Consider the following 27,050-nt stretch of genomic DNA (forward strand, 5'->3'; position numbering starts at 1 on the left):
CAGCTCTCGACGCTGGTTCGCTACAAAACATGTTTTCGTCAGGTTTATTTGAATACAAGCATGCATTAGAAGAGAAATAACATAGTTTTAGTGCGATATTTACAGTGCTCTGTAGCACATAAGCATCTGATAACTGGCAGCGTCTTAAGAGCCTAACAGAAGACACCTGACTGTGTGCATTGCTAAAATTTCAAAATACAACGCATATTCACTTAATAATGGTAGAGTACATTAAAGTTTCGAAATAAGTTTCTTAACGTGTTGATGGCGGTAACGAAGTTAGTTGTGCACCAGGAGGTTGCGATCAGCCAATGAAGTGAAGGGACCCTTCAACGCATACTCGCACTGTATGTTTCGAAAACACGACGCCACTGTTTTCTGAATATGCTTCCATTTCTTCCTCACTCTCGCCCACTGACTAGCAGCGACTTCTCTTGGCGGCACCAGCCATTACTTCAAATTGCTCCGGTGGTGACCACACCTTGTGCGTGACCATTTGTTTGTTTCATGCTTTCGTTTGTTGTGCTTAACAAAACTTTGCTGGCACGAGACTTTTAGACGCGTGCACATCTCATTCTAGTAAAATGCATACACTGAGATATGTGGACCAGGAAGGGATTGTCGAAGACTTGCGACGTCAAATGGTTCAAATGGCTCTGAGCACTATGCGACTTAACTTCTGAGGTCATCAGTCGCCTAGAACTTAGAACTAATTAAACCTAACTAACCTAAGGACATCACGCACATCCATGCCCGAGGCAGGATTCGAACCTGCGACCGTAGCGTTCACGCGGTTCCAGACTGAAGCGCCTTTAACCGCACGGCCACACCGGCCGGCACTTGCGACGTCACCTTTGTCAGGTACGGGGCCAACAAGATATATGGGCCCTGCAACGAACTAGTGACGTCACACTAGTCGGCGTGTCGGCCCAACACCGACTCAAAGGAAGGCCTCGGCGCTTGCTCGTGACGTCACGTCAGCTAGGCACGGCGAACGCCAGGTCTGTAGCAGGCAGAAGCGTAATGGTGGTGTCACCCTCTCTGACACAGGAAAATGTGAAACTATTGGCGGTAGTTAACGAACACACATTGTTCTGAGAGATTTCTGCAATTCATGCAACAGAATTCGTGCTTCTTTACCTTATTTGTAAATCTGAGGAAGTTACGTTTGTACTGGGTTGCTTTTACAAGAAACTGTGAACATATTGGTGCTCTTCTTTAGGTATCTTGGTTGACATGGGGTGAGGAGCACTGAATGTTAATGAAATATCTTGCGATTGTACACGTTGGGGGAGGGGGGGGGGGACAGAAGAAGTGGCAAAAGAGAGATACTTGTTTTATCAAATAAAATTTTTTTATCTTATAAAGGTTCTCCTTTCAGTTGCAAGAGAGGAATATTTATCTTTTCTAATGTGCATGTTTAAAAAAGTTTAAGCTCAGCAGTATTATCGATGTATGAAGCTATTTTGTTTCTTGTTTAGAATTCCTTTCGTTGGAAACGACTGTAATCTAATGACTGGCAACAGTTGGACGTTTACACATGTAAATTAGTTCACATTTCCAGTGACGATGTGAAACGAAAATAAATAAATAAATAAATAGAAGAAACGAGTTAATTGTAAGGGGGTTGGGGTAAGTTTCGATAACAAAATGGATCAAGTAAATATAGTTTCTTGAATGTAAAATTTCCGAAGCTCGCAATGGGGCAAAGCATCTTCTCATATTGATCTACGTTTGTTTCGACAGGATTCAGTAATACAGAACTATGATCTTCATTTGTAGCTTTACGATAGTAAGAAAATCTTTCATCCAAATAAAACTGCAGAATCCAAAACAATACCAAACATTTTGTCCAATAATAAGAAATTTATAGTGATAAGCACGCCCAGGCGTTTCTGCCTGCAACAGACCTGGCGTTCACCGTGCCTAGCTTACATGACGTCACCAACAAGCGCGAGGCCTTCCTTTGAGTCGGTGTTGGTCGACCACACTTCGCGAATGCTCGGTTTCCAGCATTGCCCACGAGGAAACATTTTGTAATTGAAAAGGTACACACTAAATGTTTCCAGGACTCTCGGGTGTCCAGCCGGATGCGATCGTTGAAGTCCCACGATATTTCGGCGAATAACCTTTCCGCCATCATCAGGTGGTTCTGATGGAATGGTCTGTCTGCTCATTGTCAGTGTTATTTATGTCCGTCAGTCGGGCTTCGATTCCCTGTGCCGACGGTCCGATTGCGGCCAACACTGGTTCTCTAAATTTTGTCGATAGTGCTCCTCGAAGAGAACGTCGTCTTCCCTCCAGTGATTCGCATTTGAGTTGCCGACGCATCTCCGTAACACGTGCGTGTTGTTCAGATCTACCGGCAACGAATCTAGCAGCCCGCCTCTGAACTGCTTCGATATCTTCCTGTAATCCGTCGTGGTGCGGATCCCGAACACTCGAACAATACTCAACAATGGGTCACACTAGAGCCGTACAGTCGGTCTCCTTTACAGATAAAGCACGCTTTTTTAAAATTCTCCCAATAAATCGACGTCCCTACAACAATCTTTACATGACCATTCCAGTTCACATTGCTTTGTAGTGTTACGCTTAGATATTTAATCGACGCGACTGTATCGAGCATCACACGACCAACGCTGAACCGAACATTATGAATTTGTTTTTCCTACTCACTTTCATTAACTTATACGAGGTGTGGCTAGAAAAAAACCGGACTAGTACTGGTGAAAGAATAAAACGAATGCAATAAGGCTGAAAGTCGCGTGGCCTGTCACGTGACTCTCGCTCCGCCTACTGCTCGAGTTTCATCTGCCTCCTGCACTCAGTCTGCCCGTGGCGTCTGCTTTAAGTAGTTGACGTTTTGTCTGTGCGTCGGAAAATGTTGAGTGTACAGAAAGAACAGCGTGTTAACATCAAATTTTGTTTCAAACTAGGAAAATCTGCAAGTGAAACGTTTGTAATGTTACAACAAGTGTACGGCGATGATTGTTTATCGCGAACACAAGTGTTTGAGTGGTTTAAACGATTTAAAGATGGCCGCGAAGACACCAGTGATGACACTCGCACTGGCAGACCATTATCAGCAAAAACTGATGCAAACATTGAAAAAATCGGTAAACTTGTTCGACAAGATCGCCGTTTAACAATCAGAGCAGTGTCTGAGTTAACACGAGTTGACAAGGAAAGTGTTAGGCAGATTCTTCATGAAAGTTTCAACATGAACAAAGTGTGTTCAAAAATGGTTCCAAAGTGTTCACAATTGAACAGAAGGAACGCCGAAGAATGATTTGTTCTGACATCCTGGAAAACATTGAAAGTGATCCCACCTTCTTACAAAATGTTATTACTTGCGATGAATCGTGGTTTTTTACTTACGATCCCGAAACTAAACGCCAATCGATGCATTGGAAAACTCCTGGTTCTCCACGACAAAAAAAAGCACGAATGTCAAAATCGAAATTCAAGGCAATGATGATTTTTTTTTGACATCAAAGGGATTGTGCACATTGATTGGGTACCAGAGGGACAAACAGTGAATCAGCATTACTACATTAGCGTCCTGGCTACCCTACGTGAGCGAGTACGGAGAAAACGGAACGATTTGTGGAGAAAAAAGTCATGGATCCTTCACTAAGACAATGCCCCAGCTCACAGTGCGTTGTCAGTGAAGACGTTTTTGGCAAAACACAACATTCCCATCTTAAATCATCCACCCTACTCACCTGATTTGGCCCCCTGTGACTTTTTTCTTTTCCCTAAATTCAAGTCAGCTTTGAAATGAACTAGATTTTAGACTGTTGAAGCAGTAAAAGAAAAAGCGACGGAAGTAATGTATGGACTTACCGAAAATGATCTGCAGCATTGCTATGAACAGTGGAAAATTCGTATGGAGCGGTGTAGAGACCGAGGAGGAGAGTACATTGAAGGAGATAACATGAAATTGTAAATAATTGTAAATAAATGTTTTTTCCAGCATCAGTCCGGTTTTTTTCTAGCCGCACCTCGTATTTTTCTACATTTAGAACTAGCTGCCAATTATCAAACCAACTAGAAATTTTCTCTAAGTCATGTTGTGTCGTGTGGAAACACCACGAAAATTTATATAGTATTTTTTGAGATTAGCGTGTTCGAAGGCAGACAGACACGATGGGTTAACAGATTTATCAGCGGTATAGATATTTTCTCAGCCATGTGTGTTTTCAAAAATGGTTCAAATGGCTCTGAGCACTATGGGACTTAACTTCTGAGGTCATCAGTCCCCTAGAACTTAGAACTAGTTAAACCTAACTAACCTAAGGACATCACACACATCCATGCCCGGGGCAGGATTGGAACCTGCGCACGGTTCCAGACTGTAGCGCCTAGAACCGCTTGGCCACTGCGGCCGGCCATGTGTGTTTTAAGAACGCATTTTCTTGAATAACCTTCTCTGACCCGATAGCACATCAAAAGGCTGACGGGTCGCGCACGGCTTGTGTATGCTACAGAATGGTTCCGTACGTGCCTGTTTCGACGCGGCGCCTGCATCGGTAGCGAGGAGAGGCCACCTGCGATCGGAGTACCTTTGAAGTGGGTAGAGCGGTTTTGTTGCTGCAGTGTCACACATAGGGTGGGGTTATTCATCCAAAGAAACTCACTCAAGAAGGAAGAACCGTCTAAAAATTTCAACAAAAAGTAAGAACAACACGCCATGCAGCTGGTGTGATCCCATCCACAAATTGAGCTTTTTCCTTTTCAGATTACGTCGAATGGTTCATTTCTCTCGTCATGTGCAGCAGATAATCTGCACGAGATTCTACCCCTTTTCCTTTTCTCTATAACAGTTTGTTTACACTGTGTGGTTGCTTATAAAGTACGACAAAACTGCCTACACTTAGATTAACAATATTTTTACGATAGTTTTCTTTAGGAAGTAGATATTACTCAAACCATTAACTTACGGTTGTCTTCCTAGTTTCAGATTTTGTATGAGTGAACGTAATTTGTGTAAATCGGTCACGTTATTAAAATGGAATGATCATATAAAGTTGATCGTCGGTAAATCAGATGCCAGACTGAGATTCATTGGAAGAATCCTAAGGAAATGCAATCCGAAAACAAAGGAAGTAGGTTACAGTACACTTCTTCGCCCACTGCTTGAATATTGCTCACCAGTGTGGGATCCATACCAGATAGGGTTGATAGAAGTGATAGAGAAGATCCAACGGCGAGCAGCGCGCTTCGTTACAGGATCATTTAGTAATCGCGAAAGCGTTACGGAGATGATAAACTCTAGTGGAAGACTCTGCAGGAGAGACGCTCAGTAGCTCGGTACGGGCTTTTGTTGAAGTTTCGAGAACGTACCTTCACCGAGGAGTCAAGCAGTATACTGCTCCCTCCTACGTATATCTCGCGAAGAGACCATGAGGATAAAATCAGAGGCATACCGACAATCATTCTTTCTACGAACAATACAAGACTGGAATAGAAGGGAGAACCGATAGAGGTACTCAAGGTACCCTCCTCCACACACCGTCAGGTGGCTTGCGGAGTATGGATGTAGATGTAGATTATATTTGGGTAAAGATTTATGAATTAAGTTGAAGTAATTAGTGATTAACGATGTAAAGCTTGCACTAGTCAAACAAATGGCTCAGATTATAATAAAGGGCCATGAGACTGAGCACACTCATGGCTTGTTGTTGTTATTTTCAGTCCAAAGACTTACTTACTGAAGCTGTACATGCTATTCTATTGTGCGCAAGCCTCTTCACCACCGAATAACTACTACAACTGAAGAAGTAGAAGAGGAAGAAGAAGAAGAAGAAAGAGAAATACAAGAAGAATCCTTAACTGTGAGAAGTAAGGAAGTCGGTTCTGCGAAGTATGCATTCACGCACTATCTAACTCTAGTTCCATTTGTGCCGAAAACGGGTAGGGTATTTGTGGTGTCACCGCCAGACACCACACTTGCTAGGTGGTAGCCTTTAAATCGGCCGCGGTCCGTTAGTATACGTCGGACCCGCGTGTCGCCACTGTCAGTGATTGCAGACCGAGCGCCGCCACACGGCAGGTCTAGAGAGACTTCCTAGCACTCGCCCCAGTTGTACAGACGACTTTGCTAGCGATGCTACACTGACAAATACGCTCTCATTTGCCGAGACGATAGTTAGCATAGCCTTCAGCTACGTCATTTGCTACGACCTAGCAAGGCGCCATTACCAGTTTATATTGAGATTATAATTATGTATCATCAAGAGTGATGTTCTCCAATTATGGATTAAAGTTAAGTATTCCAAGAGCTTCGTACTTTATTTATTAGACTCAACTCCTTTAATTGTTCCAGACCTCACGCCAGTCTGCGTGAGCTTAAACGCGTGCATTTCGGCCTCCTCTAGCAACACGGTGTTGGCTCTTCTGCCAACACATCAGTAATGATTCTAATGTCGTCTGTGTACCATGTTGAATGTAAAGATGATGATACAGGTAAACCAGAAATAATTTCATATTATAATCAGACTGAAGGTGGTATTGATGCCCTGGATGACAAGTGTTCAAAGTATTCAACTGCACGACGTACGCAACATTGGCCATTGGCATGGTTTTCCGCATGTTGGACATAAGTGGGGGGTGAATTGCACTGCCCTTCTCGGCTCCTACAGACACTACTCAAATCAGCCGCTTTAACTTTTTGAAGAAGGTTGCGTACACGTTGGTGACCCCACAAGTGGAAAAGCGAGTCAAGAAATCTTAACATATCTCGTGAACTTCGTGCATCCATTCGTCGTATTTTGGATGTAACAGAGCCAAGAGCAGAAGTCGTCGTAGAACGACCGGAAAAACGCAAAGAGTGCTCCACCTGTGACCCAAAAAAGAAGATAAAGAGTTCTTACGTTTGCCATTGTTGCAATAAGCCAATCTTCCTTGAGTGCTCTATAAAAATTTGCACAGCGTACAAAGAAAACTTCTGAGAATGAAACTAAAAAACAAAAAAGTGCTAGTGTAATTTTTATTTTTTTTAATGTTGTGTGGGAGCTTATGTTTTTATTATTACATGTATAATAAACAATAAAAATATAGTAAAAAGTAAAGTTAGGGTTTTTGTAGCTTTAATACTATCGTGTAATGTTACGTTCATTTTGTATAGTTTTCTACTTAAATGCGTTTTTTTTTTCTTAAAAATATACTTTAAAATTATTTGAATTTATTTTTGTGTGGTATTAATATAACGTGTTACATAAAAAGCTGAAATACCTCAGTGACATTGCTGAATGCAATTTTTATGGCTATTAAAACGTAGCGCTCTACCAGACCACGCCTGCGACAGTGTGTGGAGGGGAAAAAAAAGAACTGGGAGGCTAAGGGTTAAGCATCACATTTCAGAAGCTTCTATTCCCTTCCTGTCTGAACTGCTTATTGTCCACGTTTCACTTTCGTACAACGCTACACTCCATGAAGACTTCGTAACACTTAAATCTGTATACGATGTTAACAAATTTCCCTTCTTCGGAAACGCTTTCCTTTCTATTATCAGCATACATTTTATATCATCTTTACACGGAAATTCACCAGTTATGTTACAACCCAAATCTTATATCATTTCCTAATCTAATTCCCTCCCATCGCCTGATTTAATTCTACTAGATTTTACTAACCTTATTTTGCTTTTGTTGGTTTTCGTCTTATATCCTTCTTTCAAGACGCTGCCCATTCCGTTCAACTGCTCTTCTTCCAAGTTCTTTGCTGTCTCTGACAGAATTACAATGTCACTGGCAATCCTCAAAATTTGTATTTCTTGTCCTTGAACTTCAGTTCCAACTCCAAATTTTTCTTTGGTTTCCTTTACTGCTTGATCAATGTACAAACGGAATAGCTTCGGGGATATGCCACAACCCTGTCTCACTCCCTCCTCAACCACTGCTTCCCTTTCATGCCCCTTGACTCTTTATAGCTGCCGTCTGGTTTCAGTACAAGTTGTAAATAGCCTTTCAGTCCCTTTATTTTACCCCTGCTACCCTCCGAGTTTCAAAGAGTGTATATTCCTGTCAACATTGTCAGAAATGTTTCTCCAAATCTACCAATGCTGTGAACGTAGGTTTGCCTTTTTAATCTATTTTCTAAGATAAGTCAAAGAGTCAAGTATTGCCTCACGTTCTCCAACTTATCTACGGAACCCAAATCGATCTTCTCTGAGGCCGGCTTCTTCCAGTTTCTCCATTCTTCTGTAAATAACTCGTGTTGGAATTTTGCAACCATGATTAACTAAACTGGTAGTTTGGTAAAATTCACGTCTATCAGCATCTGGTGACAGGTGTGCTCAGTACAACAGCAAATAATTTGTCACCATAGTGTAAAACAGGCTGAATTTACTTTACCGTTTTGTGTATCATTTAGCGTCTTCACATTGCTTATGGTGTTGGATGGACTAATTTTTTTTAAAAACGAATATTAGCTAACACGTGCAGATGATTACTGACAACCAAAGTAATTTCAATTGGAACACGAATCCACTCAACACACAGCTATATACAGCATTTGCCACTAGCGAAATTAACAATCGCGCCGCTACGGAAATCAACAATGAAACAAATGTTGCGCGAGAATGCTGCCGGCTTGCCTTCCAAGTTCTCTAATTGCATACAATATTCTCGTGCCCAATCATCGAGAAATTAAGCGCCGAGGAGATAGCTTGGCGTACTCTCTCCTCTCGGTGTTTTAGGCCCGTCCATGCATAGCCAATGCGTAAATCCGGCCATTGGCGTACTCTCTCCTCTCGGTGTTTTAGGCCCGTCCATGCATAGCCAATGCGTAAATCCGGCCACGATGAAAGAGTTGAAAATGATTTTGCGTGCTTCAATTCACTGATGTCACTAAGAATGATTTTCTGGGGCACTTCTACACACAGACCCTAAGTATTAATTGTGTAGACCCGTGTAGTAGGATAAAACCTTGTATCCAGCTTCGAGCAACAAGTAGACAACTTATAACTCTTACAACAGAAACTCCCCGTCTCACCCCCTTCAGATTTAGTCGTAGGATGACCCAGCGGATAGCCCGTAAAAAACTGAACACAGACCAAGCGTGAAAATAGGACGAAGGTGTACCTAATTGTGAAGAAAGAAGCAAAATAGGAACAGTGAACGGTCCAAGTTCAAGATGTCCAGCATCGAACATACTTATGTAGCAATGGCGTCGTGGTTACAGCGTTGCAATGCAAAGGGGGAAATCTGTGCGCAAATCTTGCTCATGCTCCAAATTTTTTTTCACAAAATTATGAACTGTCCGTTATTGACGTGTCTGTTCGCTGTATTCAGATTTGTATCTGAATCGTGATGTAACGTCCGTTGTAAGAAAGGGACCTCCAGACATAAGTGCATCCTATTTGTTCTACGTATGTTTTGACTCTTGCGTTCTGTTTTGGAAGTATTGGCTTTTGAATTCCGTTGTTGTAACATAGTTCGCACCCGTTCGTTTGTTGTTTTCATTTCTGTGCTATCACTACAGGGTGGTCCATTGATCGTGACCGAGCCAAATATCTCACGAAATAAGCGTCAAACCAAAAACTACAAAGAACGAAACTTGTCTAGCTTGAAGGGGGAAACCAGATCGCGCGGGAAAAGGTGCATGGTCCATTTTTATTTGCCGAGAACACTTTTACAGGAAGCACGTATCTCGATATGCTTGAGAACTTTCTTTTCCCACAGCTGAAGACTGATTCGAACGACTTCATTTACCAACAGGATGGGGCACCGCAACACTGGCATCTGGAAGTTCGGGAATTTTTAAAACAAAGGATTAATGAACGATGGATCGGTCGCACTGCACCAAATCATTCAGTCTTACAAGCCTGGCGTCCGAGGTCACCGGACCTGACTGTATGTGATTATTTCTTGTGGTATTTTATAAAAGACTCTCTTCATGTACCTCTGTTACCAGCAACAATGAATGGAATGAGAGATCGCATAAAAGCAGCTGTGGAAGCTGTAACCAAAGACATGCTTGCTGCATTGTGGGAATAATCTGAATACCGCATTGACATATACTGTGCATCTCAAGAGGGGGGGGGGGGGGGGGGGAGGTCATATTGAACACCTATGAAGAGGTATGAAACAAAAAAAAAAAAAACTTTTTGAATTTCCCATTCATCCAAAAACAAAATTAATTGAATTTGTTTATTAGTTTCAGAAATATAGACGTGCCAAATGCGATGTTCTTTTTAATATACCCTGTAACGCGAATTCTTTACAGACGAATGGAAAAACTGGTAGATGTCGACCTCGGGGAAGATCAGTTTGGATTCCGTAGAAATGTTGGAACACGTGAGGCAATCCTGAGCTTACGCCTTATCTTAGAAGAAAGATTAAGGAAAGGCAAACCTACGTTTCTAGCATATGTAGACTTAGAGAAAGCTTTTGACAATGTTGACTGGAATACTCTCTTTCAAATTCTAAAGGTGGCAGGGGTAAAATACAGGGAGCGAAAGGCTATTTACAATTTGTACAGAAACCAGATGGCAGTTATCAGAGTCGAGGGGCATGAAAGGGAAGCAGTGGTTGGGAAGGGAGTAAGACAGGGTTGTAGCCTCTCCCCGATGTTATTCAAACTGTATATTGAGCAAGCAGTAAAGGAAACAAAAGAAAAATTCAGAGTAGGTATTAAAATTCATGGAGAAGAAGTAAAAACTTTGAGGTTCGCCGATGACATTGTAATTCTGTCAGAGACAGCAAAGGACTTGGAAGAGCAGTTGAACGGAATGGACAGTGTCTTGAAAGGAGGATTTAACATGAACACCAACAAAAGCAAAACGAGGATAATTGAATGTAGTCGAATTAAGTCGGGTGATGCTGAGGGAATTAGATTAGGAAATGAGACACTTAAAGTAGTAAAGGAGTTTTGGTATTTGGGGAGCGAAATAACTGATGATGGTCGAAGTAGAGAGGATATAAAATGTCGACTGGCAATGGCAAGGAAAGCGTTTCTGAAGAAGAGAAATTTGTTAACATCGAGTATAGATTTAAGTGTCAGGGAGTCGTTTCTGAAAGTATTTGTATGGAGTGTAGGCATATATGGAAGTGAAACTTGGACGATAAATAGTTTGGACAAAAAGAGAATAGAAGCTTTCGAAATGTGGTGCTACAGAAGCATGCTGAAGACTAGGTGGGTAGATCACGTAACTAATGAGTAGGTATTGAATAGAATAGAGGAGAAGAGGAGTTTGTGGCACAACTTGACAAGAAGAAGGGACCGGTTGGTAGGGCATGTTCTGAGGCATCAGGGGATCACAAATTTAGCATTGGAGGGCAGCGTGGAGGGTAAAAATCGTAGAGGGAGACCAAGAGATGAATACACTAAGCATATTCAGAAGGATGTAGGTTGCAGTAAGTACTGGGAGATGAAGAAGCTTGCACAAGATAGAGTAGCATGGAGAGCTGCATCAAACCAGTCTCAGGACTGAAGACCACAACAACAACAACAACAACAACGTATATTCTTATCATATGACATATTCTTCAACCATTGTATACTATGACAGTTGGCAGGACTACCGTAGGAGAGAAGATACGTCAACGATCGTGCGGAAAGTTCATAATTTTTGTGAAAAAGAAATTAGGATTACGAAGCGAGATTTGAACATCGATCTTTCCCTTCGCAGTGCAATACCGCAACCACGTAACCAAGACGCCGCAGCAGCTACATAGTGATACTCGCAGTTCCACATCTTGTGCTTGGACCGTTCACTGTTTCTATTTCTCTTCTTTCTTCACAGATCAGTACACCTTCTTCCTGTTTTCATGCTAGATCTGTGTTCAGTTTTTGATGGGCTATCCAGTGTGCCACCTTGTACTAAATCTGAGGGAGCACGACGGGGGGTTTACCTTGCTAGAACGCATTATCTGTCTGCATGCAAATACAGTTTATATGTTTCTTTCGCTAGAGACGTAGAAAATCGCCTTCAGTTCTAGCCGGCTACGGACGTCTCATTTGGTATTTAGCCGTAGTGCAGCGGTCACGTACCGACGCCCCCAACAAAAAGTTGCACCCATTCAACTCCCACGCCTTCTGACAGGAAGATGCCCTAGACAGCCAATCAAACATGTTATTTAAGTTCTTTTACATTTCTTTTTTTTATTTAGTCAGCTGATTACTCTGCAGCTTAATTATGTGTTACTGAGTTTGCTTAGTGGAATTTGGAGTAAATAACTTTGCTCATAAAATCACAACTCCCAAATTATTTAAATTCGGTTTCAGTTCGTTTGAATGTTATTCTATTCCCTTGTAAACTAGATTTTATTCCTTCGAAATATTTTCTGCGGTTGTTTGCTACTTTGTGAAGGTGGTTCAAATGGTTCAAGTGGCTCTGACCACTATGGGACTTAACTTCTGAGGTCATCAGTCCCCTAGACCTTAGAACTACTTAAACCTAACTAACCTAAGGACATCACACACATCCATGCCCGAGGCGCGGTTCCAGACTGTAGCGCCTAGAACCGCTCGGCCATCCCGGCAGGCTACTAATAATAAAATATTCTTCTAGGTCGTATAGGTAGCTCCTCTTTTTATTGCTCTTTTAGATAATTCAACTAGGAACTCCTAGCATATATTGCCTCGTAACTCAGGCTGTTTTTTATAGTGCAGTGACTGGAAAAAATCTACAAATGTGTTAAACACAAGCAGACGAATTATGCAGATGACGAAGGAGTTGTTTCCTGAAGACTCTGACTCTCAACTTGTCTCCGGTGATTCATATGTTCCTGACGAAACGATCCGTTAATTGTAGAACACGACACATGCTCATAAATATCCGGAAACGAACTGGATCAGAATATTTTGTATGAAGAGAATTCAGGTACTACCACAAATGGAGACGTAGCTGAGCCACGCTATAGGGATCTGTTTCCAGAATGAAATCAGTGCACTCTCCTCTGCAGAGTGAAAATTCATGATTGTTTGAGAGATGTTTTTAAGTTCTACTTTGTGATGACTCTAAGACTACAGAAGACACTGAAGTTTTAAATCAGTGTTTTGTTTGCAAGTTTGTGTATGTCTTTTCTATACTACTAGAAGTTTGCACTAGTGATATAGGCTCCTCATCTGAGACATTAAAGTTTTAAATCAGTGTTTTGATTGCAAGTTTGTGTATGTCTTTCATATACTATTAGAAGTTTGCAGTAATGATATAGGTTCCTCATCTGTGTGCTTCCTCTGCAGTATTTTCAGAATACCAATAAAAGTTTAATTGTTCTTCAAACAAGATACAATGATGGAAACTTAGAGTTGTCAAAAACAGTCATCAAAAATAAAATTATAATTAGCATTCTTGGCTGTTGAAACATTTACTTCTATATTTCACAGTGCTCTAGATTGTTCCCACACTTGAATAATCTCAAGCACATATAGGGCTATGATTTTGTGTCTGCAGCAACTAAATATGCCCATACAGACAGCAGGGGGTATGATCTGATCTCACTGACAAGACAGACTTAGTGGGAAGGGCAGTAGTTGCAACAAGGAGACAAGCTGTGACCAGTACAATCAACTATTTCACCACAGTGCATGTCCTTTCAAACAAAATTATTGAAGGAGTTGGCTTTCATTCATAACAGGCTATTGCATTATGCCCCACCACTGTCTTCGTAATTTGCTGAAGAAAAAAAAAAAAAAAAGTTGACAGGTATAAATATAAAGACAAATCAATGACACATTAAATATGAAAAGGGATGAATTGTTGAATTGTTGTTTTTATAGCACCAGAACAGCTCTGAAAAGCTGGATTAACATAAAAAACTCTCTCTCTCTCTCTCCCCCCCTCCCCCTCCCCCCTCTCCCTCCCTCCCTCCCTCCCTCCCTCCCCCCCCCCCTCCTTTACGCACACACACACACACACACACACACACACACACACACACACACACACACACACACACACATACATGCAGTAGCAGCTGCAGCTTTCCATATATGCTGTTATGTGTAGGTGGACAGGTTACATAAGCAGACAAACTGGTCCAGGTATGACTCAGGGCACAGACCAGTCTATTTCCAGCAGACATGACGTGCATGAGTTTGTGTTATGTTTACAGGCCAAATGCTGGTAAACTGGTTCATCTCAGCATTTCCAGAGGACCACTACCTGAAGCTGTATCTGACAAATCAAGACTTAAGAATTCTTGCAGTGCAGTTCTGCACTCACCTTCTGGCAGCTGGTGTAATTCGTCAAATACCTGATAAAGATGCTGCCTTGGACACACTCTTCAGGGTGAGCCTATGAAATGATATTTATAAGTCTGTTGTATGAAGCTTATTCACTATTTCAGTAAATTCTTTAATTTCCTTACATGCCTTACTGTATTGAAAATGCTCATGGTATAGGGTATTGTTTTATTCCATTTTATAAGCTTTATATGACACTGAAGTTTTAAATAGTCTCTTGATTGCGAGTTTGTGTGAGCCATATACTGCTAGAAGCTTGCAGTAGTGACTCAAGCTCATGCACTCATCTGTGTGCTTTCTTTGCAGTAATTTCAGAATATCAATAATAGTTTCATTGGTCTTCAAACAAGAATTAAAAAAATTGTTATCTTGTTTTTACAGTATTGTAGGCTGGCTGGAATTGATAATTTGATATCTGGCATGATTCAGTGTTGTTTATTATTAACCCAGCCTAATTCTTATTTCTATTTACAATTTTGTTGTGTGTGTGTGTGTGTGTGTGTGTGTGGTGTGTGTGTGTGTGTGTGTGTGTGAGAGAGAGAGAGAGAGAGAGAGAGAGAGAGAGAGAGAGATAATTTTTAACATGTTTTCTGAAGGAAAGCAGATGTGCTCTACTTTAAGCTTAGGGAGATATTGAAGTTGCAGTAGAAGGTCTTTAATTTTATAAATGCTGCATAACATACATTGTGAAAAGCTGAAATTGAAAACAATGTGTGGCAAGGCAACAGACTCAAGTAGTAGTTTGAGGTAGCACACAGTGTGAGAAAAATTGGGCAAAACTGATGATGTCTACAGCCGTGCAAAACAATTTTTTCTCTCTTGCTATTATTTGTTATTTGGGTGCCAGATTTTAGAATCTTTAAGATTTTCTCTGAAAGTCCACATCTCTTGCAGACTGAGACTTTGGCCCATAATTTGATGTGACCATCCCCTGCTTCATTATTATTATTATTATTATTTTGACATATCTACAGACTTGACCCATTCATTTGCACCTGTTTGTTTGTATGCTGTTCTATACTGTCAGGGAAAACATTCTCTACTGAATGCACACTTCAGAATGATCTGTGTGACAATGACCCAGTTCTGGATATCTGTGTTTTGAAGTACACCAAAATCAAAATGCAATATGTGTAAGCTTTGGAAAACTTGGTGGACCTATCATATTAGAGAGAGAGTAACAGAGGGCACAGTTACAGTTGCATGTGGATCATATGCATTCATTCTGTCATTATCTCATTCACACATCATTTTCCTTAAATCTGATAATAATCCTGAAGAAGCTTCTGGAAGATGTTCTGTTGTCAAACTAACATAACACAGTCTTGAGGGAAGGTTGACAAAGTATGGCAGAAAGGTCTCTCTCTGTCTCTCTCTCTCTCTCTCTCTCTCCATCTCTGTATCTGTCCATGTTGATATGAGGCTGGGATTCCTAAGTGCAAACTTGGCAGAACACAGCTTTTTGGTTAACTTATCCATGTACTGATGACATCTCTGTTTAATATCCATTTCAATATCTATCTAAAAACAAAGATGATGTGACTTACCAAATGAAAGTGCTGGCAGGTCGACAGACACACAAACAAACACAAACATACACACAAAATTCAAGCTTTCGCAACAAACTGTTGCCTCATCAGGAAAGAAGGAAGGAGAGGGAAAGACGAAAGGATGTGGGTTTTAAGGGAGAGGGTAAGGAGTCATTCCAATCCCGGGAGCGGAAAGACTTACCTTAGGGAGAAAAAAGGACAGGTATACACTCGCACACACACACATATCCATCCACACATCAAATACAGTGTGGATGGATATGTGTGTGTGTGCGAGTGTATACCCATCCTTTTTTCCCCCTAAGGTAAGTCTTTCCGCTCCCGGGATTGGAATGACTCCTTACCCTCTCCCTTAAAACCCACATCCTTTCGTCTTTCCCTCTCCTTCCTTCTTTCCTGATGAGGCAACAGTTTGTTGCGAAAGCTTGAATTTTGTGTGTATGTTTGTGTTTGTTTGTGTGTCTGTCGACCTGCCAGCACTTTCATTTGGTAAGTCTCATCATCTTTGTTTTTAGATATATTTTTCCTACGTGGAATGTTTCCCTCTATTATAACCATTTCAATATCTAGAAATTTTACACAAGAAGTTTTGTCTAGTGCATGTGTACTGATTTCTCACTTCTGGTATCTGTAAGTAATTTCCATTAAAAATTAAGCTGTTTACTATGATCCAGATGTATGCCTGTTAAAGTATTTGTTTGCCTATATCTGGTATGAATGTGTTTGGGAGATTTATTATATTTGTACCACCCACAAACATAATCATGTCTGAAAAGTCCAGGGTAATTTGGAATGTAGCTCAAGAACAGGAGAGGGCCAAGTACTGAACATTTTGGAACTCTATATTTGTTTTCCACACACCAAATTCAGTTTTATTACTGTGGTATCATTTTTTAGTACTCTCTTGATGAGACGTGATGCTACTTATGTAAGGCCAAGTCTTTAAGATCATAAAACATTTGACATTACTTTTTAACACACACTTTCTTTACTATATTGCTTATATTAAGTTCCTTTACCTGTTGATGTGTGTAAGGCTTCATGAGGATATTTCCTAAATACCCGACAATTACATGTGAAACACAGTTCTTCTTTTTATTACAAAAGTTTATTTGCCTAGACCGCCCAAAAATACACAATCATTACTAGTTTCAGTGAAATTAAATCACCATTTCGGATCATTTGTATAGCAAAAATGACATGAAGATTGGGATTTAATTTCAGTGAAATTGGTAATCATAGTGTATTTTTATGCAATCTGGGTGAACAAACTTCTGAAATAAGAACAACAACCATGTTTAGATTTTGAGATTGCCTCCAATACAGCTGGCACTGTCAAGTAATCATCATTATCTCACACTATCTTAGCACCTCATGTCCAGATCAATCCTCATGTAGAGAATCTTTAGATTAGATTTACTTTCATTGCAATAGATCCATAGTGAGAGGTCCTCCCAGATGTAGAACATGCCAGAAAAACAATAATACATAACAAATATTTACAACTAAAACAAATAAGCTAATGTATCTTCCACAGGTCCCAAGTGGAATGATCAACATTTTTTTTAATGAACACTCTATGAAAGGATCATTTTACAACAATCATTTACTAAGATCGCATTAATGCACTGAATTTAAAATTTAAAAGAAAAAAGTTTATTTTATTTTATTTTATTTTTTTTATACAGTAATAAACATATAATAGAACTATTACAACACTTATTTACAATGAACGCATTACTGAACTGAAATGATAAAGAAGTTAGATTGTACTTTATATATAAACACACAAAAATCTGTTGTTCTACTGAGAGATTCATCAATGAAGTAGAAGGAGTTGGCTTTTTATGGCTGCTGCTGGCAAGTTATTGAAAATGTGTGTTCCTGAATAATGCACACCTTTTTTTTATAAGAGTAAGTGACTTTAAATCCTTGTGAAGATTATTCTTGTTTCTAGTATTGATTCCATGAAATGAGCACTGTTGGTTTGAAAAAGTGATATATTTTTAATGACAAATTTCATTAAGTAATAAATATATTGGGAAGCAGTAGTTAGTATTCCTAGTTCCCTAAACAGGCCTCTGCAGGATGTTCTTGAGTTCACACCACATATAACTCTTATTGCACGTTTTTGTGCCTGTAAAACTTTATCTTGGCTTGATGAATGACCCCAAAAAATAATTCCATATGACATTATGGAGTGAAAGCAAGCATAGTACGCCAGTGTTTTCATTTTTATATCCCTTATGTCTGACAGAATTTGCATTGCAAATAGAGATTTGTTTAGATGCCTGAGCAGTTCTGTGGTGTACTCCTCCCAGTTGAATTTATTATCAAACTGTAATCCCAAGAATTTAACATTGTCCACTTCTTCTATCTGCTTGTCATCATATGTTAGGCATATACTCGTGGGACATCGCTTACAAGTTCTGAACTGCATGTAGTGTGTTTTTTCAAAGTTTAGTAACAAAGAATTGGCTAGGAACCAGTGACTAATGTCCACAAATATTTTATTAGCCGATATTTCCAAGACAACACTTGATTTGCTATTTATTGCAATGTTTGTATCATCGGCAAACAAAACAAACTTGGCATCTGGTAATGTTACTGATGAAAGGTCATTAATATACACAATAAAAAGTAAGGACCCTAAGATGGAACCTTGTTGGACCCTACATGTAATTAGTTCCCAGTTGGATGATGCCTGATAGCTTAATATATGTCTCTTTCCTAATAACACCCTTTGTTTCTGCAGAGATATAAGATTTGAACCATTTTGTAGCATTTCCTGTTACACCATAATATTCTAATTTTCTTAAAAGGATATTGTGATTTACACAGTCAGATGCTTTTGACAGATCACAGAATGTACCAGTTGCCTGGAATTTTTTGTCTAATGAATTAAGTAAATTTTCACTGCAAATGTAGATAGCCTTCTCAACATCAGAACACTTTAGAAATCCAAACTGCGACTTTGACAGTATGTTATTTGTGATAAGGTGGTTATAAAGCCAATTGTATATTACCTTTTCAAATTTTTTGAGAATGCTGGCAAAAGTGAAATTGGATGGAAATTTGACGCTATTTCTTTATCTCACTTCTTAAACAGCAGTTTAACTTCAGCATATTTCAACCATTCAGGAAATATTCCACTGATAAACAATTTGTTACATGGATAGCTTAATATGTTATTTAACTCAGAATCACAGTCTTTAATTAACTTTGTTGATATTTCATCATACCCACTAGAAGTTTTTGATGTTCAAGGTTTTATGATGGATATTACTTCTGCTGGGGTAGTGAGGGGCAAATTTATATTATGGAAGTTACTTGATATGTCTGGTCTGAGGTATCCCATGGCAGCATCTACAGATCCTGACAACCCCATCTTTTCAGTAACAGTTATAAAAAAATTTGTTGAAAAATTCTGCAATACTATAAACACCTGTCACCAATGTATCATTTACTCTTAATGCTATTTTCCCCTCTTCATGTCTGGTTTTACTGGTCTCCTCCTTCACTATATGCGGCAACGGCCTTGCCGCAGTGGATACACTGGTTCCCGTCAGATCACCGAAGTTAAGCGCTGTCGGGCGTGGCCGGCACTTGGATGGGTGACCATCGGGGCCGCCATGCGCTGTTGCCATTTTTCGGGGTGCACTCAGCTTCATGATGCCAATTGAGGAGCTACTCGACCGAATAGTAGCAGCTCTGGTCGAAGAAAACCGTCATGATGACCGGGAGAGCGGTGTGCTGACCACACGCCCCTCTTATCCGCATCCTCATCTGAGGATGACACGGCGGTCGGATGCTCCCGGTGGGCCACTTGTGGCCTGAAGACAGAGTGCTGCTTTTTTTCCTTCACTATATCCCATATCTGTCATTTGTAAGTAGTCAAATGACTTTGCACCAAACAAATATATGTTTTAGTAAGACCACTAGTACCATTACTTTCTAATAGACTTCCCTTACATTCATAATGGTTTCTAATGAGAAATTTCAAATATATTTTTATGTGTATCAGAGAAATTCTGCACTAGTTCATTTGGGGATTCTGGTAATATAGTTTTTGAAAAAAGCTTTATCTTTTGAAGACAAGTTATTGCACCAAGACAGAATGTCAAATGTTGGTGAGAAACTTCAATGCAGTTAGTTGAACTTCAGTACTTATTAGCACATATATTTACTTTCCTCTTAGTCACATTTGATTGATCAGCATTTGCAGTCTTTCACTGTATGAAGAGCAACAATTCAAGGGTGAAAAATAGCGACCACGTTGATCGTTACTTCTTTTTGAAATGTCACATGTTGCTGTACAATTACCTGAAAACTGCAATTCAAGTAGTGCCAACGCTTTTCATTGGAATGCGAAAAAGTTTTTTTTCTGTTACGTACTCATTATTTGGAACATAATGTAGGGTCAGCCATATTCACAAAATAAAAGAAAGTAGACATATAACTGTGCATTATTTACAAAATTAAAATTGTAATTATGAAATTTAGGTATGACAATAATTAAAAATTAACATATGTTTACACAGTTTATATAATGATTTAAACAATATCAGGGAAACTTGTAAATATATTTCATGAATGCAAAATAAAATGCAATGATCCCAGTTACACTCTTATAAATGAATTGTGTATTACTAATAAAAGAAGATAAATGTGAATTGAAAGAGACAGTGGAAGTGTGCATATGCCATCATCACAGCATTGCGTAAATGGGAGTAATGTTTGAGAAAGACAGTTACATAGCTAACATTAGCAATTAAAATTTTAGACGTACTGTGGAAAATCCAGGATGAAATAATAACAATATTATGAAAAGGATATTTGCTACTCACCATACATCGGACATGCTGAGTCGCAGATAGGCACAACAGAAAGACTGTCAATCAAAGCTTTCAACCAAACAGGACTTCATCAGAATAGGTGGGCCTTGGCAGCGAGAGCCTGTTTTTTTTTTTTTTGTGTGTGTGTGTGTGTGTGTGTGTGTGTGTGTGTGTGTGTGTGTGTGTGTGTGTGTGTGTGTATGTGTGTGTTTTGTCTATTCTGTTTAAAACCTTTGTATGACAGTTTTTTGTTGTGCCTATCTGTGACTCAGCGTCTCTGCTATGTGTTGAGTAGCAACAATCCTTTACATAGCACAGATATACTGTGAAATAAATCAGTATGAAATATCTCTTCTATGTTGTCAGCAATAACCATTATTGCAAACTGATAGGATGGGCAAACTGTTTCGCACAATAAAAAAATTTTGACACCAGAACATACAGTAAAATGATACCAACTGAAAGCCAATCATTGAGTACATCTTTGACACACTGATTTTCTGATTTAATCATGCTACAATTAATAGATAATACTAGATATATTTATATAATAGAGGGAAACATTCCACGTAGGAAAAATATATCTAAAAACAAAGATGATGAGACTTACCAAACAAAAGCGCTGGCAGGTTGATAGACACACAAACAAACACAAACATACACACAAAATTCTAGCTTTCGCAACCAACGGTTGCTTCGTCAGGAAAGAGGGAAGGAGAGGGAAAGACGAAAGGATGTGGGTTTTAAGGGAGAGGGTAAGGAGTCATTCCAATCCTGGGAGTGGAAAGACTTACCTTAGGGGGAAAAAAGGACGGGTATACACTCGCGCACACACACACACATATCCATCCGCACATACATGTGCTAGAATTTTGTGTGTATGTTTGTGTTTGTTTGTGTGTCTATCGACCTGCCAGCACTTTTATTTGGTAAGTCTCATCATCTTTGTTTTTAGATATACTAGATATATTGATATACTATGATGAAGATGAAAAAACCAGTACTGTAACAGCTATAATGATATTGTAATATTAAGTCCATGGACCTATATGCAATTTCCAAGCTTTGTGAAGAATTAGGTACACTTGAAATTACATTGTGATCCCAACATAACCAGATGACATGTTTGGTTTCTCATCATAATTACAAATGTGACATACAGCACACAATAACAATACCACTAACCTGTCACAAATTGTGTTATGTGACATGATACCCACAAGATCATATGCATGGAGGGTATTGACATGTAGGTATGTGTAGGTATGTCTACAGTGAGAAGCAGAGATCTTGCTGTTAACTGAACAGGAACAGCTGACAGATGGTTGATAAGGTGGATGATAGAGTAGTATGTAGTTTTAGAAATTTATACAGACAATATTCATACAAAAATCTGACAAGAAAGAAATGTGCCTCAAGAGAGCATCTGCTCTATTTTCCATTTGTGTGCATATGACACATTTCACTTCTGCCTCTTACCTACACTACTATCATGTTAATGTCATACAATTCTCATGCAACTATGTTATAATAAAAACATGTATTGTATTTAAAATTTCTATGAGGAAGATGCCTTTGAATTGTCTGTGCAGCCGGACCTGATGTATTACTGGGCACATACAGAGGCACCTGCAGCAGCACCCCCAACCCCAGGGAAACTGACAAGTTTAGCCTGGCCTCCTCCCAGCCCTATAGGAATCACACAGGAACCTGTCAGTTCTGTCGCAAATCGACCAGGAGCACGCTACACAGAAGCTGGTATGTTCACCAATACACTTATTGTATGGAATAACTGTCACTTCTTATTCAGTACTGAATAAATTCTAGTTTTAGTCTAAAAATGTTTATTAATGCTTAATGCATTCTAAACCCTGTGGGTTCATCTTCTACTGCTGCCTATGAAAATAACATTCTCCTACATTGGAATTTTATCTTTATGTGCTACTTACAAAAATATTTATAAATTACATTAATCCAAGTCAATTTTAAATTTATTTCACAGATATTTGAAAACAAAGGTGGAAGCACATTGGTTGCAAATATTTACAGCTACTTTTCTGTGCAATCTAATTCATTCAACACTACACTTCCTTCCTCACACTTGCATATTTTTGTATTATTTTCTGTATCTTCCTGTGCTGCACTTCCTCCATCACTCTCATGCATTTTAGTGTGTTATTTTCTCTACCTTCATGTGGCACATTTCATCCCTCAGGCTCATGTACTTTCACACATTATTTTCTATACCTTCCTATGCCACACAATGCATATCCTCAAACTTTAATTTATGCATGTGTATATTATCTTTCCATTAACAAGTGACACTCAAAGATAAATTACAATATACTACATACTGTTGCAGTCATTTTTCGTGCTTGCCTCTCCCCCAGTTAACTCCCCCCCTCCCCCCCCCCCCAACTCACAATCATATCTCACCCCTTCTCTCGTGCACAATTACTACTCCTTTCACTCCACTCTGTGCTCTTCTTTTACTGCCCCACTTTTGCATTCTTCTGCTACACTGATGCACCTTTCTGCCCCATGCTTAACATCATCCTTATGCCCTAAATTTCTGTCCCTTCCACCTCCATTCTCACCATCCATACCCTGTTCCACAGTCTCTCTTCTTCCCTTTTCACCTCTTTTTTTCACATCTCTCACTAACCTCTAGTACCTCTCTCTCAATCTCTACTGCATCCCCTCTCCCCCTCTTCCTCTATCTTCCTATATTCATCCTATACTCCTCCTTCTCTGTCCTTCCCCACCCCTGCTCCACTCCACCTTATCCCCCATCACCATCCACACTCCGCCCTCCTGATTCTCCTCCCTTTCCCTCCCCAGCCCCATCTCTGTTCCATTTTCTGCGATCCCCTTCTGTCTTATTTATTATATTAAACATGATTCAACAGTGTAATCCAAGATTTAGGCAAAACTGTATGTTACAAGGTAACATTGTTATAAATATAGTTAAGTTTGTATAGTGAAATTCTGTCACAAAGTGTTCAGTTTTTGAATCATTTATCAGATGGTACTCCAGTTTCTGCTCCTCCAACACCTGCAGCAGGGAGTGTGGACAAGTCAATACGCAGATTAGAAGAAGAAGGTAGCCTCAATTGTTATGGCTAATGATCCTTTGTGGCATGAGTAAATATGCACTTTGCACACAGGGATTATTTGTAGAAGCTTTAGAATCAGCTGTGTAGATTAATTTTTTTGTTTAGCTGCCATTTATGTTTTACTTTCATTTCCATGGAAAGTAGTTCCTCTTGATGACTTTCAAGTTTTTGGTAACAGTAGAAAACTCTGGTAAACTCTGCTTTCATCTTAAAGCTTCTCAAATTGCTCAGTCTTTCTGAATTATGAGCATTTGTTCCTGTAGTCTTTGCCATCTTTTATCCATCACTTTACAATTCCTGTTTTTTTTTTTTAATTCAGTTATTCACGTGTTCTCTATGCAATTTTTCCAAGGCAAATACTTTTCAGTCTTGGTGACAATTATTTTTACATTGCAGTAACTGAGACACCATACATTGCTACTGCCAGTATTTGGTTTTCAGAAGATGCTTTGGTACTTTAAGTTACCTGATTATTGATTTTAGTTGCACTTTTAAAATAAATTATTTATTCTGTGGAGGTGGTTGTGTAGTATATATATATATTACTACACATCTTACAGAGCTCTCTTCAAATATCTTGCAATTTTTGCATTCACTCCCAATATATTTCCGTATTAATAGTTATTATGACTACAAAAAGTACCTATTCACATGAACTATGACTTAGTCTACACAAACACAATACAACACATAAATAATGTTGTTTACGTAGAATTCCTTTCCTTGGTTCAGGATCTAAAATGAAGCAGTGTAATTTGGTCTAAAGTTCTTCAATTTGCTACCTGTGAATATGATTTGAGATATTTGACATCGATGCAAAATGGGGAAAATTATGTGTAGCATTACTATTTAGATTTTCTGAATGAAAATGTGATTAATTGCGTGAAACATCTTTTGGTTTAAATAGTTTTTCCTTTTTATAACACATTGACGTATCTTTTGAAGTTAATTAGTACACACATAAATATTAATAACAGACAGGAGATAGGCAGCAGCTACTTAGTAGAACTAGGAAAGCAGTTCATTTATTCTATGTAGTTATCTGATTTTCTGCTAATTTAATTATGTTCATTTGTATCTTTACAAAGCATTAATAATGATAAGCAAATATGAAGACAGCCTATTAAAATAATTTCTCATTGTTATGTGGGGCAGTGGGTTTTATTGTTCATCCACAGCAAAAGGGTATGTAAATTACTTAAATAAATAACCTGAAAGTAGTCTTAAATGTGATACTGAAATGTGAAATGTGATTTATCTATCTTGTAACTTACAATTTTTGAATCATTTGATGTGTAAGGAGACATGTCAAGATTTACAATAAGAAACATTTTAAAGGAAATTATTCAAAAGTTTGCATTATTACGTATAAATTTCTGAGATACTGCTCCACAGATACATACTGCAATTTCTAGTAGATAGACACAAGATGTATAATTATCTTGTTCAAACTGTGAAACTGTCCTAAATGAATTCTCCCATAGCATAATAACACTTTTCCACCTGAAGAGTAAATAGTAATCTTTCAAGTGAACCACATTCTTTGTTAAATATATTATTACCTTGCCATTGTAGATCTGCATCATGAGATATACTGTGGGTGACGTACAATATGATACAGTATGAAATAATAATACTTTATTGCTCAAATGGTAAACTATAGCAAAGCACATTTGCACGATTCAAAATCGTAGAGCATACTAATTACTCACAGTCAGCTTAAAAGATTGTCCATTGTGAAGCCAGATCTACTGTCAGTGCGGTTACACAATGTGGTTCCCCATAGAGTACCCACCGCCCTCCTCTTCCCCCTCCATGGTGTGGACCATTAGGGGAAGGTGTGAATGTATTGTGAAGCCAGATCTACTGTCAGTGCGGTTACACAATGTGGTTCCCCATAGAGTACCCACCCCCCTCCTCTTCCTCCTCCATGGTGTGGACCACTAGGGGAAGATGTGAATGTGGACCGATGACAGTACAATAAGACGACATCCCTATGATGGTGCTGACATCTCTGATGTGTTGAGGGCATTGCCCAGGATGGTATCCAAGCAATATTTGTTGCTGGTATTGTGGTCTGGCTCCCACTGCAAAGCATCTAGGTGGAAATCTTCCAGGTATGTCATTGGGTGCACAGTCCAGCAGTAGAGGGACTGTTGTGGAATGTCTGTTGCTAGGAGTGCTGTCAGGAGTTGTTTCGGTCCTCAGTTGCAGTGGTGGAGAGGTGTGATGTTCTGAGAGTTGTGATTGTAAAGAAACCACTGGAAGATAGCCTCAGTGTGATGGCTGCCAAGTCCATGTCATTGGCCAGTTCATAGGAATGTGTGCAATGCTGGCTTATGAAACTGTTCCCTGCATCGTGTTTGGTATGTTGACCTTTGGTGACCAGGAATTTGTCAAGCAGTTTGACACTATGATTAGTGGGTCAAGCTGAAATCATTAACAGCCAAGCTGCGTCTGGTTGAGTTGTCATTTTGGGTGATGGAGGTTGATTTGTCGCTGGAGGACGGGTCATCCTGAAGTGTCCATTTAGGTTGTAGATGGTTGATACATAATGTGTTGTTTCTTCCACTCAGTAGTACTTAAAATTTTTGCCACCTTTTAGAACCTTGAGAGAACCTATATGAGGCTGCAAGGTGTGCCAAATTGTATTGTGAAGCATGGCGTGGTCGTAGTCTGCGAGTGCCTTATGGATGAAAACTTCAGGGGCACCATGAGATTGTGGAGGCAGCATATTAAGTCGTGCAGAGAATTCTTTTAGCCTGTGTTGAGAGTGGGAAGAGCTGTGGTTTCTCCTGGCAGCACCTGTAGTGAGATGTCAGCAGAATGGGTGAGTGGCTTGCCATACAGCACTTCAGTAAGGGAGGCCTATAGATCATTTTTGTGAGCAGTGTGCATGCCCAGAATTGTACTGATGATGAAACTTCGGCCCAGCAAATGCTGTGGCACATCAGGGCAGCTTTTAGTATACAATACCATCATTCCACAAGGAATTGCTTTGAGGGTGATGAGCAGTAGTTTGATGATGATGAGTGCCACAGAGGGCACATACTCCACTGAACAAGACAGATCCAAATTGTTGGTCTTAGCAGGTGGTTTTGGACACTGGACACCCATACCGGGAAATGCAAGTGTCAGCGAAGGCTCTGACTGTTGATGCTGTTGACATGACTTGGAGGGGAATGCTGACATGTCTTCAAGGGGAGTGGCTTCTATGCACTGTGTGATGTGGTCAATGACTGAAAGGATGTATCAGTAACCCTCGAATTCAGGGAGAGGTCCCACCAGGTCTAGATGCATGTGTTAGAACTGCCCTTTTGGTATTTTAAACTGTCTGAGGGTTGGTTGTATGT

At 39.6% G+C, this 27,050-nt stretch overlaps 1 protein-coding gene and 1 pseudogene across 2 annotated transcripts in view; both read left to right on the forward strand.

Annotated features, from left to right (window-relative positions):
- LOC124802507 (formin-2-like) overlaps window positions 1-27,050 on the forward strand; it is a 277,071-nt gene that overhangs the window by 183,676 nt on the left and 66,345 nt on the right. Inside the window, exons 4-6 of one of the 2 annotated variants that reach the window (XM_047263337.1) lie at window positions 14,067-14,242; window positions 22,174-22,339; window positions 23,607-23,684. In XM_047263337.1, coding sequence (XP_047119293.1) covers window positions 14,067-14,242; window positions 22,174-22,339; window positions 23,607-23,684 — 420 coding nt within the window. The remainder of the gene's footprint in view (window positions 1-14,066; window positions 14,243-22,173; window positions 22,340-23,606; window positions 23,685-27,050) is intronic. The other variant, XM_047263338.1, reaches the window with a different exon arrangement.
- Window positions 19,275-19,392, forward strand: LOC124803522 (annotated as a pseudogene).

The sequence above is a fragment of the Schistocerca piceifrons genome, chromosome 6, assembly GCF_021461385.2.
Source record: "Schistocerca piceifrons isolate TAMUIC-IGC-003096 chromosome 6, iqSchPice1.1, whole genome shotgun sequence".
Taxonomy (NCBI): domain Eukaryota; kingdom Metazoa; phylum Arthropoda; class Insecta; order Orthoptera; family Acrididae; genus Schistocerca; species Schistocerca piceifrons.